This window comes from Dermacentor silvarum, unplaced genomic scaffold (assembly GCF_013339745.2).
Source record: "Dermacentor silvarum isolate Dsil-2018 unplaced genomic scaffold, BIME_Dsil_1.4 Seq80, whole genome shotgun sequence".
In the NCBI taxonomy this organism is placed as follows: Eukaryota; Metazoa; Arthropoda; class Arachnida; order Ixodida; family Ixodidae; genus Dermacentor; species Dermacentor silvarum.
Genome location: NW_023606799.1, coordinates 8258 through 22895, shown reverse-complemented (window position 1 = coordinate 22895; position 14638 = coordinate 8258). Strand labels below are relative to the sequence as shown.

The window sequence follows — 14638 nt, the reverse complement described above, 5'->3', positions numbered from 1 at the left end:
AAACAAAAATGCATGTTTTCACACGACAGTTCACTAACATGATACTAGCAGTGAAGAACACGTAAGTAACCAGTTATACATGAAATAAGAACGAACTGAAAGATAACACTTAACGCGTCAAGAAATATAAAGTTGTGTGCAGAAATGCACTTTAACCATATACACTTTGAGAGAGAAGAAACGAATTGAGGAAAAAAATATAGGCAAGAAATTATCAAGAACATGGCAGTTACAACAATCCTCTTAGGACTAGAAGTAATACTGTAATGAACATTTATTTTGGAAACAGAGCGTAGCATATGTCCACATAACGGCAAACGGCAACCAACGAAAAAAAAGGAAAAAGAAAAATGGGACGTCGAGAGTAACACAATGCAAAATTTGTTACGATGATTCATGCGATGATAAATTATTTTATTTACGTACTGCAGCTTCTACTTGTCAGGTACATTTGGGCAGCGATTCGGTGGCGGTTATAGAAGGATCAAGTCGGTTCCATTCAGCTACTGTGAGGGGGAACAATGAATACTTAAACCTGTCGTTGTTGCATGTGTATTCTGTTAAAATGTACGCATGCTTGTTACGTGTTTTTCGAGCCTCGGAAAATGAAATGTACCTGGACAAATCTTAGTTATTTCTTAGAAGCTGCAACAACTTCAGGCGAGCGTGTTTTGCTCTGGTAGATAGCGTTTGCAATCCAGACCGCCTTAGAAAATTAGTCGGTGAGTCATCGCGTTTATATTTGTTTTGAATAAACTTTATGGCCTTTCTTTGTACTGCCTGTAATTTTGTTATGTTAGTCATTGTATGAGGAAACCAGACTGTGTTTGCGTATTCGAGAACTGGCCTAACGAACGATGTGTAGGCCAGTAGCTTCGTTGATGTCGTAAAGAGCGCAAGGCTTCTTTTAAGGAAGAATAATTTGCGTAACGCTCCTGCGGTGATATTAGAAATATGTTTGTCCCACCTGAGGTCTGAGGTTAATGTAACTCCCAGATATTTATGTTGTTGAATTTTAGTTAGTGGTATGTAATTAATCTCATATGTAAAGTGAAGTGGTCTTGTTTTCCTTGTTACGTTCATGGTCACAGGACTTTCTTACGTAAATTGATATCTACCAATTAGAGCACCAAATAGCTAGAGTGTTAAGGGATGTATTAAGTGCGATGTGGTCGCTATAATTAGTGATCTCGCTATAAATAACGCAGTCGTCGGCGAACAGTTTTATATTACAACTAATGGTAGCTGTGATGTCTATAATACAGATTATCAAGAGTAATGGCCCAAGAACTGAGCCTTGGGGAACTCCGGAAGTAACGGCGACGGTGTTAGAGATCATTTTTTTTTTTGTAGATTACAAATTGTGAACGATTGGCTAGATATTGTTTTATCCAGGCGGAAAGGAGCCCTTTCCCAACAACCTTTTCAACTTTAATGATTAATTTGTTATGGCATACACAATCAAGTGCCTTAGAAAGGTCAAGTAAAATCATGTCAATCTGGCAGCGGTGATTGACAGTAAATGCAAGATCGTGGACTACTTCTGTTGGGTTACTGTTGATAAACCACTGCGAAAGCGATGTTGGTAGGGAGACAAGAAGCCAATGCTCTTTAGAAAAACCGTTATGTGCTTTAAGATCATGTGCTCTAGAAGCTTACAGGATGTACCAGTTAAAGAAATGGATCTACAATTAGAAATTACTGCTGTGTCGCCTTATTTGTGTGTAGGTATTATCTATGCAATTGGGGACGCAAGCGCAGAAATATCGGTTGACTGGCCTTAATGATTAAGGTACGTGAGTGGATTATTTTGTTCTCTAAGTATGTGAAAGTGGCCATATCATCTGTGCAATACAGCTTCTCATCCACTTCTCGTCCACCTTCTCATCCAACAATCACAGTGCAGCGACAAGTCGTTTTGATTTCGTCGCACGTTTGATCGGATCGTTCCAGACCTACGCAGTTTTGTTTTATTGTTTATTTTTCCGAAGCTATCCTCTTGCTCCCAACGGTACTCATGTTCTGACGGACATTGCAACTGGTTGTCTGAATATCAGAGTGGGTAGTCAGAAGCGCCGCTACCTACGGGGCTATTTATGACTACAAATCGGACACCCCATCAAATTCTAGCGATTTTATTTGCTGCCATCGAAAGGTAATACACCAACATATGCGGCAAGCAATGTCATAAAAATTCAGCAGAACCCACCTCACGATGAATGTAGACGGCAACGCATTAGCATTGATTCAATATAACCCACACAATGTATTACCAACGTCAAAACGAGTTGTGAGGCGTGTTTTGCAGCGGGACTCCTCTTTCGCGTATCCTAAGAACACTTGGCGTCATCTAGCGCAGCCGCCACGAAGCCTGGGCTAGCATCCGAAATGTATGGCAAGTCGATGCCTGTGAACGCATAGAAACGCGTCCCGCGCCAACCGAACACCAAGCGGCAAATGGTTGCTCAAGGACAGCAACCCGACGCTTTAGCAGGCTGCGCCACAAATGCACCGGGTAGGTGCCGCTTTCCAATGAACGTCTTTCACGCCTACGCTCCAGCGAGCGGCGCCATGAATGTACTGGGTACGTGCCGCTCTTGAACGAACCGCTCGACAACTTGGGTCCCTGTGGATGAGAAACTGGGTGTGCGGCAAGCGAGGGAACATTTCTCAGTGTTCGCAGGCACCGCCGCGCCATGCATTACGGAGGCCATGCTTCGCGGCGGCGCTTCTAGATGGCGCTGAATGTCCTTAGGTAAGCGCGAAAGAGGAGCCCCCAAGCATTGGACACCTCATACGTGACTCGTTTGGACAGTGGCAATACGTTGCGTCGTATATTGATTCAATGGTAAATGCATTACCGTCGACAATCATCTTGATATGATTCCTGCCGATTTTGCTTTTAAAGGCGGCATTTTAAGCACACGCAATTCACTTGGCGTGTAAATTTGCCACATTCGTTCTCCCATTTTTTTCTAAGTTTAGATATCGGGGCATTGGCAATTATGCCAGCGCAACGGGTTCAATTTTGTTCCACTGGTAAAACTCAGTCGTAACGCTCCGCATTGCTTGCGTAATTTATTGCAGAATCTGCAATTACCCCACCCAGTTTCAGCTTTGCCTACACAGAACCGCTTGTCTGTCCAAATTTTAACCTAATATGGGTGACGTGTTTTGTTTGGTTCACCGTAGACGCTGGGGAAACGAAAGGTGTACCTCGTATAACGCATAATAAGCGTAAAAGCAGGATTCAGAAATTTTGTCCAACCCTCCTAATTAAGTTATGAATGATAAACCAATGCCACACATTACATTTAGCATGCCCTCCACTGCCATTGAATGTGAAGTTGCTGTCAGGTCTAGTTCTTTTAGAGATCTGATAAATATTGCGCATAATATCCGCACGACGATCTCAGATGTTTATATATATTTCAATGGCTGCAATTACCCTACACAGATTAAAGATAAGTTTGTACCCGTACCATGCTTCGTCGTCAAAGCAAATATAAGCAGCGTTCGTTGCACATTTCTTCGAGGAGACCAGGAAAACCAACTACGCGCTTCGTACAACGCATGAAAATTGAAAGAAAAGGTGTTGGATGGCACGAGCGCAAACGGCACGAGCGCAACGGCACGAGCGAAAACCGAGGGGCGCCAACGAGCCAGCTGCGGAAGAAGACGACGACGCTCGAGCCACTGCTGATGGTGATAGTTTTTGAAAGTGGTGATAGATGATGAAAGTGTCCTTAGCATAAACACTTTCATATTTGCCTGCATATCACTCTGAACATTTCCCAGATTTTATGAAAATATAGGTTTCGTTAATTAGCATATTTATTTAGAAATCAGTCAGAACACACATATATCATTTTTGAGCCCTTCTAATGGTTTTCAATGCTTCGCGGCATAATTAACGCACCGTGAGCAAGAGTCAAGGAGGTCAAAAACGGTCAGTGCACTTAACGTAGGGCTGTGTTCGTTTTCGCTCGATATGCTGCACTTGATATCTTTGTCGCGCGTCTTTATATAGCTGAAATGCAAGCAGCGGTGGTGGCGGCAGCCTTATAAATATTGAATTTTCTAAAGTTAATTAGAAATGTGCTATTTTTCGAAGCACGGCCAAACGCTGTACGTCCTGCGTTTCTCCTGCGGGCTGTGGTATGCTCTACAAGTCGCGGCGTAATATCTTTGACACGTGGTGCCTTACGACGGGCACATGATTTTTATAGCGTATGCATGGACAGCACCAAGCCCACCTTTAAAAACACATCGCCACTGCACACAACTGCAACGACTTTGCGCGAAATTAAGATAATTTACTCAACTGCTGACTATATATGAATTGGCGGTAAGGCGGACTGCAGAGCAGTGGAAACATATTCTATGCAGGAAACGTTCGAAGCGTCAGTAGACAGTTTTAGTTTAGCGTTAGCGTAATAGCGGGGTTACGGGAAATAGCGTTACCGTTCCACAAACGAACTTTGCAGAAAGAGAGTTTTAGTATAGCGTGATAGCGTAGTTTACGTGCGGGACGCTATTGCATTACGCTTTGAATTTCGCATACACAGGGCACCTAATTCTGTGTGTGTGTGCGTCCGGAAAGTGCGATAGGCAGCACAATGGAAGCCAGGAGTGCGTTGTATTTTTACTTCCCATGTCCGTCGATCTGCAACGAAACAGACAAGCAGTACAAGCTGTCTACCATAGCCTCCGAAATCCTCCCATCTGAGAGGCCATATGCCGTCGTCGCGCCTATCTCCCAACTTTAGCGACAGATGGCGCTCGCATCTCAGAAAAAATTTCTCTCGTTAGGTTTAGGCACGTTCGAAACGAGAAGCGACCTCGAAAATTCCTCAAGATTAGTCCATAACACTCTCTCGGCGAAGCGGCATGAGACTAAGCAAAAGCCGTTTACGCAGTCATTTGCTACGAACGAAGTGAATTCTGCAAAAACAACGCCAAATTCAGTTCGAAGCGGGCGACCGGGACCGCCGCCATGTTTTACGTACACTACGTACACCACGCTAACACGGTAACGTTAACTCTGAGAAATAGCGTGCGCACGGTAAACGGTACGGGTCGGTTAGCGTTCTGCGCATGCGCACTTCGATCCCGCTATTCCGGTACGCCCGCTATTCCGGTAACCACGCTAAACTAAAACTTTCTAGTAACTGCCGAATTTTTTCAGTGTTTACTTTGGGATAAGAAAATAACTACAAAGTGGACTAACACACTAACGCTCTATTTACAGTAGTGCCTCTGAGATTGGGAACTACCGCTGTGTAGTGATGCCGTCACGTATTGTCCAAAAGAAGTAATCGCGCTAATACTGGTGTTGTAATAACAATCTTGTCAGCCATACCAACTTCACACCACTCTGAACATCATCTGACACTATAAAATAATAACCCTCCGAGCTCCCACTTGGTGCAAAATAAGAATCGCCATCGTTATTCCCTGCTGTTCCTCTATAACAAAAGCATTATACCCGCGTGTGAGAAGCGCTTGCAGGCTGGATTAGAAGCTGAGCAGTGGATGCACAGCGCATGTTAACATATCCTCACAGGCACTGTAGCTTGGATCTCACTTATGAAAGTATGGAAGTGATTTCCATACTTTTCTCCGTCCACACGTTGCATGTTCACAAGCAAGAAAGATGGTAGCAATACGAAGCGTGAGATTCAGTTGGAAGAAGGTGATCATCATCCGTCCTAACAGCAAACCTGATGCACAAGCGTACCGCGCGGAACTAGACTAGATATGACTGAAGCTATATACTGATCATTCACGGCGGAGGTAATCTGAAAACTCGGAAACTCGACGAAACATTCCGGAACTTCAAGATAAGCAGGCGCTCGTTGGGCAACGAATCGAGGACGCACCTTTTCGGCCGAGTTTGGGACAGCGGCCAGCCAAAGCACGAGCAGGAGCAGCACCATGGTGGCCAGCACGCGAATGCTGCTCTGCACGCGCTGCGTGTCGCCGGAAAACAAATCGTGCGCCAGCCAGAAGCAGTCCAGCTGCGCCAGCAGGTCAAAGAGCCGCTTGAGCGCTGCACCGTCCGAGAGACTGCGGGGCCGATACGGCCGGCCCGCGCCACCGCCGGTGTCAGGTAGCTGCGAGTCTGCCCCTACAGCGTAAGCATCAGCAGCGGCAGCGGCTTCTGGGCCCATCGCAGCCTCGCCTCCGTCGGTGCGCGGCACGGCAACGGCATCGTAGTTGACACCGACAAAGGGCGCGTACGACGCGGCTGCCGCAATGGCCGCTGCTGCAGTTGGAGACAACGAGGGCACGCGTCGTGACTCGGAACCTGCGAAGGACATTGCCACGTGGCACGTGTTTTGCTTTTTCCGATAGCGCGCGATGCTACCACGCCGCTGTCCTGACGGCAAGGCGACATTAGGCTATGTTTGTAGGGATGCCTGTGTCACACGTTCTGGGCAGTTGCCTCGCAAGCCATGAATTCATTTAGAATGTGCAGCGATAGCCATGTACATACTAGAGTGATGTCGGCTGCGTCATTCGCTGTGAAAATGGCGGCGAACGCTGTCAATATCGCAGCCACTACCTTTTTTCTTTCTTTACAGAAGGAATTAGTTTGCCATCATTACACAAACCTTGTTAGATTCCCATGCCGTCAAAATGGTTGGCTCCAGCAGCAGAAGCTAATGTGTAAAACGTTATGAGATCAAGTCTTTTAAGTAAGATGTTGCATGCCGATCAGCCAGGAAGTGGTATAGGCCGTCGTGCCTTCATAGCAGAAAATCGGCATATTCAACAAGCGTCCGCATTCTGCTGCTATATAATCTGAAGCAAATAGGGGAACCCACGGACTGCGCTTACTCTGCTTATACATCAGTGCTTACTGACGTATTTCGTTGATTTCTCGGAGTTTCGATGTAGTCGGATAAAAGGAACCACAGGAAATATAAATTCGTTATTACAACTCCATCTGGTGCCCCAACACTTCGTTCTCACAACGACCCCAGGGCGTTGTGAGAACGAAGTGTGGTTTGATCACGCGTGTCCGTACATCATAACTGCAGCGATGGCCTAGCGGTAGAGCATCCGCCTCATATGCGGGAGGTGCCGAGTCCTAATCCAGGTGCCGCCGGGAACCCACCGGCTTTTTTAATGGGTAGAGATGTCCCCTGGCCTGGTGCTCGGCTGTCGTGGGGGTTCACATCTCGATAGAGGGCCCAATAGAGATTTCAGGACTTGTCTCTGGGCGCCTCTTGTCCAACCACAGACGGCCTTGTGGACGAGTATCCGCCGCGGCTGTGGGAGGCAAGTGCTGCCGCCGGGTACCTACCGGTAAAATGGGTACAATCGCGCTCCCGGCCTGGTGTTCGGCCATTATGGGACCTCAACGCTTGGAAGGGGTTGTTTGACCTCAACCCGAAGGCGTCCCCACCCTCAATAGGGGCTTGGGGCGCCACATGGGAAATGGCCGCCATGGGAGCAGCCCAGACATCACCTTTTTTCCGTGCTCACGTTGGTTTCTACGGGAATTCGGGGCGCAGGCTCCTTTCCCAAGCGTATCACCCCTGAAGGAAGCCGAACGCCAGGCCGGGGTACGCTTGTACCCATTTGAACCATTGGGTGCCCGGCGGCGGTGGGAATCAAACCCACAACCTCCCACAGCCGAGGCGGGCGCTCTACCACTAGGTTAACTAAAACTGTCTAGTTTTAGTTTAGCGTGTTTACCGTAATAGCGGGCGTACCGGAATAGCGGGATTGAAACGCGCATGCGCAGAACGCTAAACGACCCATACCGTTTACCGTGCGCACGCTATTTCTCAGAGTTAACGTTACCGTGTTAGCGTGGTTTACGTAGTTTACGTAAAACATGGCGGCGGTCCCGGTCACCCGCTTCGAACTGAATTTGGCATTGTTTTTGTAGAATTCACTTCGTTCGTAGGAAATGACTGCGTAAACGGCTCTTGCTTAGTCTCATGCCACTTCGACGAGAGAGTGTTATGGCTAACCTTGAGGAATTTTCGAGATCGCTTCTCGTTTCGAACGCGCCTAAGAGAAATTTTCTCCGAGATGCGACCGCCACTTGTCGGTAAAGTCGGGAGATAGGCGTGACGGCGGCATATGGCCTCCGAGATGGCAACATTTCGGAGGCTATGGTAGACAGCTTGTACTGCTTGTGTGTTTCGCTGGAGATCGGCGGACATGGGAAGTAAAAATACAACGCGCTCCTGGCTTCCATTGCGCTGCCTCTCGCACTTTCCGGACGCACACACACATACACTTATGTGCCCTATGTATGCGAAATTCAAAGCGTCATGGAATAGCATCCCGCACGTAAACTACGCTATCGCGCTATACTAAACCTCCCTTTCTGCAAAGTTCGTTTGCGGAACGGTAACGCTATTTCCCTTAACTCCGCTATTACGCTAACGTTAAACTAAAACTGTCTACTGTCTAATGATGCACGTCTTGGCAGGCGTATGATGATACAGGTGATACAAGATACCCAAAGAGTACGTGATAAAATCTAAGATAGATGTATCATTGATGCTGCCCAGCACTGGTCGTCGTCGTCGCCGTGACGATCCGTTTAAAGTCCAATGGCGATAAAATCCGTGCCGCGCGCCGTTTGCTCTATGTGCGAGTGAAAGCGTGCGAGGGTGAGTGGACGATCGCGGTTCAATCTCGCGCACGCAAGGGCGGAAATCTAGAAGGAAGGGCGCCGTCTTCCATCGCGCACCACGCTCCGGGGGGAGGGGAGGGAGGTGGGGGGGGGGGGGTTCTATTCCGGGCGTCCCGGGCGGCTGCGCACAGCCGCCGGGGCCGCTGTATCTTGCATGAAAGCCATCTGCGTCGGGGACACAATCTGCCGTGCGCTGTTTTCGCGGCTTAGTTCACGTAGGGGCGAGACGCAGCACGAAGGCCAATTCGCTCGCTGCAGCTGCTGCGCTTCTTCAATCCAGCGTTTGACAACGAGTTTCCGCGGTCATCGAGGGAAATGTGTTCATGTTTCTTCATGTTTTCTTGTGCGCGCGTGACATCATGATTATTAATTTAGTTAGTATGCCTATGTTTACAAATTTATACGGCCGATAAAACTACTATCCTTTTTCGTATAGCTGTCCGCTAATTTGCTATCGCAATTAACGCTTCGTATTTCGGGCGAAGCTGTGACTTCATTCTGTACTTGTATTTACGCGACAAGCTTTAAGGGGCCCGTTACGCAGAAAATCCGATGTCTGCGTCGGAGGCGTTGTCCGTTAGCGAACAATCATACCGAACCACGCATCCTGAACCACGCAGGCCCTCCGCGTGGCGCATAGGCGTTACTGAACTAATTGAAATTACTTAGGTAAAATGCGTCAGAAAATGCGTAAAGTATGACTTACACACAACCTATAGACATGATAGCCTCGGATTGTAATTTGAATGTACGAGAAAACATAATTATGTTACGCGGAAACAAACTCAAACATAAACCAATTTTCCAGCTGCCGTTTGAAGTTTATTTTAGTGGGGGCGGCGCAGCGCGCTTCTTTCCATTTAGCACCATCCAGGTGTCGCTCGCGTCCACGCATCCGTGTCAGCGGAGCATCCCGCCGTGCGGAGGAAAAATAAAAAGAACCAGAAAGCTCGATTTCGTGCATAACGTTCGCAGCCGGCGTTTGCAGGTAAGCATTACGGTCACATAAGCTGCAGTTGCCGTTGAAGCTTGACAAGCAGTCAGGGATCTTTGAATGCTATCGCGTTCCACGCTTAAAGGCGAAGCTTAGGCATCCTCCAAGTTCTTTTTTTTCCTTTGTAATGAATTTAAACGCTCACGTTTTCTTAATGCGTCTCACCAGGTTCCGGTTGCATTTACAATGACCACAGTTGCAAAATCGGGAATCTCACCTAACAGCGAGGCAAGTTAAGGCACCCGTGATTAAGCCGCGAAGTCATCAAATCTGAGAACGCCTTGACACCAAGTATTTTGGCTTCACTCAAGGCCCCTGATGGAGGCAAGCACGCATGCAATTGACAGCGCACACTGTATGCAGTTTTACGAACGGCTCGATGAAAACCATAACCTCCCGAGGACACACCCGCGTAACCTATCCGGTGCTACCTCAGAGGCCAAGAGCAAAGCGTTTGTACCTCGAATGCCAGAGCTCGGGCCCACACCACTGGGGACTCCGGCTTTCTCGGGATTCTGCGGCGCTGACTCCTCGCTGTTGGCAAACTGGGGACTCAGCAAGCGAATCGGTTGCATCGGCGACGTAGAAGATGAGGAGACGCTGGGAATGACGGTCCTTTCGTCAGTTCGGGCTAAGTGCGCGTCGGAGTCTGCACCCTGCAGCAGCCCGTCTGCGCACGATGGTCGGTGGACGGGGGCTGGCGTGACGAACGCGGTCTGCTCGCTCATGGAGCTTTCAGGTCGCTGCGCGGTCACGGCATCGACCTCGGACGGGCAGTCACAGTCCCGCTGTCGCTGCGCAGTCGACTCCGAATTCTCAGCAGCTGTGGGTGACGGTCCCTTCGATCCACGTCTGAAAGAGTGTTAATGTAATTAAGCTGTGTAGTCCCATTATTCCATTTCTCTTTTTATGTCCCAGTCTCTGTACTGAACAAAATTTATCTCCTTTAATAAAAATGTTTTTGCCAGTTACCGCCTGACATCAATTTTTGTGTTCGTTGCTTCAAAGTCCTTCCATTCACCCTCTACGCATCGCGCTGCTCTGTCTTTAGGGTAAGTCAATTAAGAAAATCGTTTAAGAACCCCACCGCACACATTATCTGAATAGCATGTCCTATTAAGAAAGTTTAAATGCCCCATACACACAAACATACAATATAATCATATCGGTTAAAAAATGCTCAGGTGTAAATATGTCTGATAAATGTATACAACGTAAATTAAACCCATTGTTTTTTTTCTGAGGTGCATTATAATATTGTTTCCATAAGTTTTATTGGCCATAAGCCGTCCGCCTCTTTTGTCGTTGGTTATGTTAACTTTGAGGAAAACGAAACACAATTGATGCGGAGTCTCCACTAAGCCTAGGTTTGACGAGCATTCTTCTTGCGCATTGATTAAGCTACGCAGCTTGCCATCTAGCAAGGGTGCTGAATCAGAAGCACTGTATTTGATAGCAAAAGGAGAGGAGTGTTTTGAACTCCCAAAAGGAAACTTCACCTGATAGAGAGGAAAGAAAGGGGAGCTTTACGAATCCGCGAGACTTCTGCCTAGCGACACGTCATGCTGCAAAGCCAGCGTACCTAGTCATTGCTTTATAATATTCGAATTCTGAGCAAGAGTGGTTACGCATTCACACAATAATTGTTGGATGCTTATCCTATACGAAGGAGAGCACACTAGTGGCACATTGTTTACACTGGAAAGCGGTTAACACCGTCTGTGTGACGAATAGCTGTTAATTTTAGTTGATTAGACAAATTCACTCACATATTTTGTCTTTGTTTTTTCTCTATAGTCAGGGTTTTGTGTGGTTCCTGTTTATCGTGCCTTCAGCACAAGTTTGCGCTTGTCCTGTCTTCACAGGTTGGCAGAATAAGCAGATGCTCGCTCGCACTCATTCACTCACTCACTCACTTGCACACTCATAGTTCTGTATAGACTATGTACTCACTCATACTGGCGTGCATCACATTCGTCGCCACTCACTCCCGCTCCTACGCATGCTCACCAACATTCGCTCATATCCATAGTCACTTCCATTCGCACTTACCTGCATCCACTCACGCTCATAGTGGCGTCAACTGCCACTCAGCGACACTCACTCTCATACATACTCAAGCCCACTCACAATCCGCGACAATCACTTACGTTGACACTCGCGTCCACTAAAAGTCAGTCACTGACATTGGTTTGTACTGACGTTTGGCGGCACTCCTGCTTATACTCGCTTCCACTCAAACATACCATCACTCACAAGTTCACGCCCTCGTTCACTCACGTCCTTCATTTACTTACGCCTTATCCGTGAAATGTGTGTGAAGAGAGTACGAACGAATCAGTTTATTCGTGAGTGAGTATGCTGAGCTGTACTTGTCTTCGTCGCTAGCGTGATAAGCATTATACATTTTGGCAAGCTATAAATTTATGTGATATTCCTCCATTTTAGAGGTTGTAGCATGTGCAAATGTTCCGGAGGATGCTGCGAATAAAGTTGGTGCAGCGGTATGCCGAAGCATACCGCTGCAACAAATTTATTCGCAGCGGTATGCTTTTGTAATCTTTGCTGCTTCGACAGGAAGGTGGCCAGCCACCTTCCTGTCGCTTTGTCTTTGTTTGCCTCTCGAGTTTTCCCCTTTTCAAGTTTCCTAATATAACCATGTACCAACTAGGCCAACAAGCCACTTCAGATTTATATATATATATATATATATATATATATATAAGACGCGTTTCATAAGTGAAATAATATTACCGCAAGCCTTTTTGGCAAACTCAAGCTGCTGCAACTTTTGGCCCTAACAGAGTGTTTCGCCCCCTTGATACTAAACAACATATATGATCAGGGAAAGTGATCTGGGTATGGACCAATAAAGTTGGTGCAGCTACTCATAGAGACTTGTAGAGTAAATTTAAACGCGCAACGAATGCAAACATGCCACGTGCGCTTGGTTAAAAAAAAGGGCCGCCGTTGTATTACGGCATGTCCGCTCTCTCAACTACTCCGTACAGCAAAAACGCCGTGCCAATAGATAGCTTAAGCAGCATTTCGGGCGTTTATGATGATGCAGCCAAAACGGATGAGGCCCCGCTACACTCGTCCCCTTGGAAAGCCTTTTAGTAGAGCGCTGCGAAGTCCAAACGCACGGCACACGCTAAATCTTGTGGCGCCATCTGATAGAAGGAGGCGAAAACAGCAGCGGCTGTCGTTCGGCCTCACAGTGCCAAAACTGCATTTTATCCCACAAACAGCGGCACGTCATCGCTTGTACAATGTCATCCAAGTAGGACAAGACCAAGCAAGAGCTCGTTATAGTTATCATTCAGTTCTTGCGATCGCGACAAAGAGCAAGATGAAATGACAAATTCCACTCTTAGCGGGTGCCCTGGCCGCCACCATTTCTCACGCATATTATACGGAAGGCAAGCAATAACCAAAGCGCTAAATACGTAAATCTTTATATTGTCACGTTATCGTAACAGTGAACAATTATACTATGGACCATCGCCACAAAACTAACTCTCGATTGGGCGAACCTGTACCCACGAAAACAAGTTACACTATGGCAGAACCAGAGTGACGAGCAGATGCGTTGATCGTCGAAACCTGGGGCGCGATCTTGTACGCGTTCCAAAATGGAACGGAGGTGGTCCGTTCCATCGAGCCGCACACGATTGGCCAATTTGATCGTCACGGTTCAAAATGACCAATCGTGTGCGGCTCACGGTTCAAATTGACCAATCGTGTGCGGCTCGATGGAACGGACCGCCTCCGTTCCATTTTGGAACGCGTACAAGATCGCGCCCCTGGTCTACAGGTCGAGCACGTCAGTTACTTATAAATTGCTCGGGGAAGATTCCAGCGTAATCACCGATGCTTGTGTGTCTTTGAGAATGTGGCACACTTTTCGAGTCGCGCACGCAATCTGATTAAGGCTCATTGACACTAGGCTGACACGACACCGATTTTGGTCTGCAGACTGTTCACGGCAGCGTTTTCATTCCTTGAGATCGTTGACTACATCGTTTTCCGTCCTGTAAACTGCTGTCGCCAACAGTCGGCAGACCAAAATCGGTGTCTTGTCAGCCTAGTGTGAATGAGCCTTTACGAAATTCGGCGACAACATAGACAACTGAGGGAAGCAGCGACAAAAATCGAGAGTGCAGTGCAGTAACATTTAACATTTGTTACCCGGTGAGGTAAGCAAGGACGCGTGTCAATGTTCACGTAACGAGCAAAGCTGTCCGTTACGCTCAGGACATGAGCTTTTTTGGGACGGCTATATTAGAGCACGCATGAAACCCTTGCATACCATGTATCGTTAGGCGAAGACGGCTATATCACACGTGATAGCGATGTTGTTATTCCTTTCTTTGTGACTCATCTGACTCAGCACGTACCCTGAGGCTTTCACACCTGCCCTAGGTGCGTCGTTTTTACTGGCCTGCGAGGGCTCCGCAAGTGGCAAGGTCGGTGATGTGCTTTCCGCATCGTCTATTGTTGCGGGGGCGCTGGAAACATCTTCGTGCACCGAGCCCGTCCGCGGAGTCCGCTTGCTCGAATGACTACGATGGTGCCGAGGGTGGAGCGATGAAGTCTTCTTGGGACTCTATCGGCAAGAACGAGGAGCAAGCGCGTCAATAACTTTGTAATGTGTTCAGGTACCTTTTATTGAGCCTCAACCTAAAGATAAGTAAATTGGTGAAGATGACCGTTACACTACGCGGTTACTGGCACCTTCAAGTCAATACAGCCACCGGTGCCGGCTTATTTCTGTGTTTGAAGAATACTCTGACTCTCTGGGTTAGCTAACTGGCTACCACGTTCTATCTCATATTTATGCCGCGTTAACCTAATGCTATGTAACGTGATGTAGCTGGTGTAGACAACCGGCGGTCTATTCGACCACCGGTGCAAGCGCTTAAAGGGTTTACAATTAAGGAGAAAATAAAGTCAATGTTAATAAATAATTTGGAGAAACG

At 47.4% G+C, this 14638-nt stretch overlaps 1 protein-coding gene across 1 annotated transcript in view; it reads right to left on the bottom strand.

Annotated features, from left to right (window-relative positions):
- LOC119435579 (uncharacterized) overlaps positions 1–14265 on the bottom strand; it is a gene marked incomplete at its 5' end in the record, with an annotated part of 39696 nt that extends 25431 nt beyond the window's left edge. Inside the window, 3 exons of the mRNA XM_049659871.1 lie at positions 5883–6310; positions 10117–10508; positions 14057–14265. Of these exons, the coding sequence (XP_049515828.1) occupies positions 5883–6310; positions 10117–10508; positions 14057–14265 (1029 nt within the window). The remainder of the gene's footprint in view (positions 1–5882; positions 6311–10116; positions 10509–14056) is intronic.
- Positions 14266–14638: the final 373 nt, after the last annotated feature.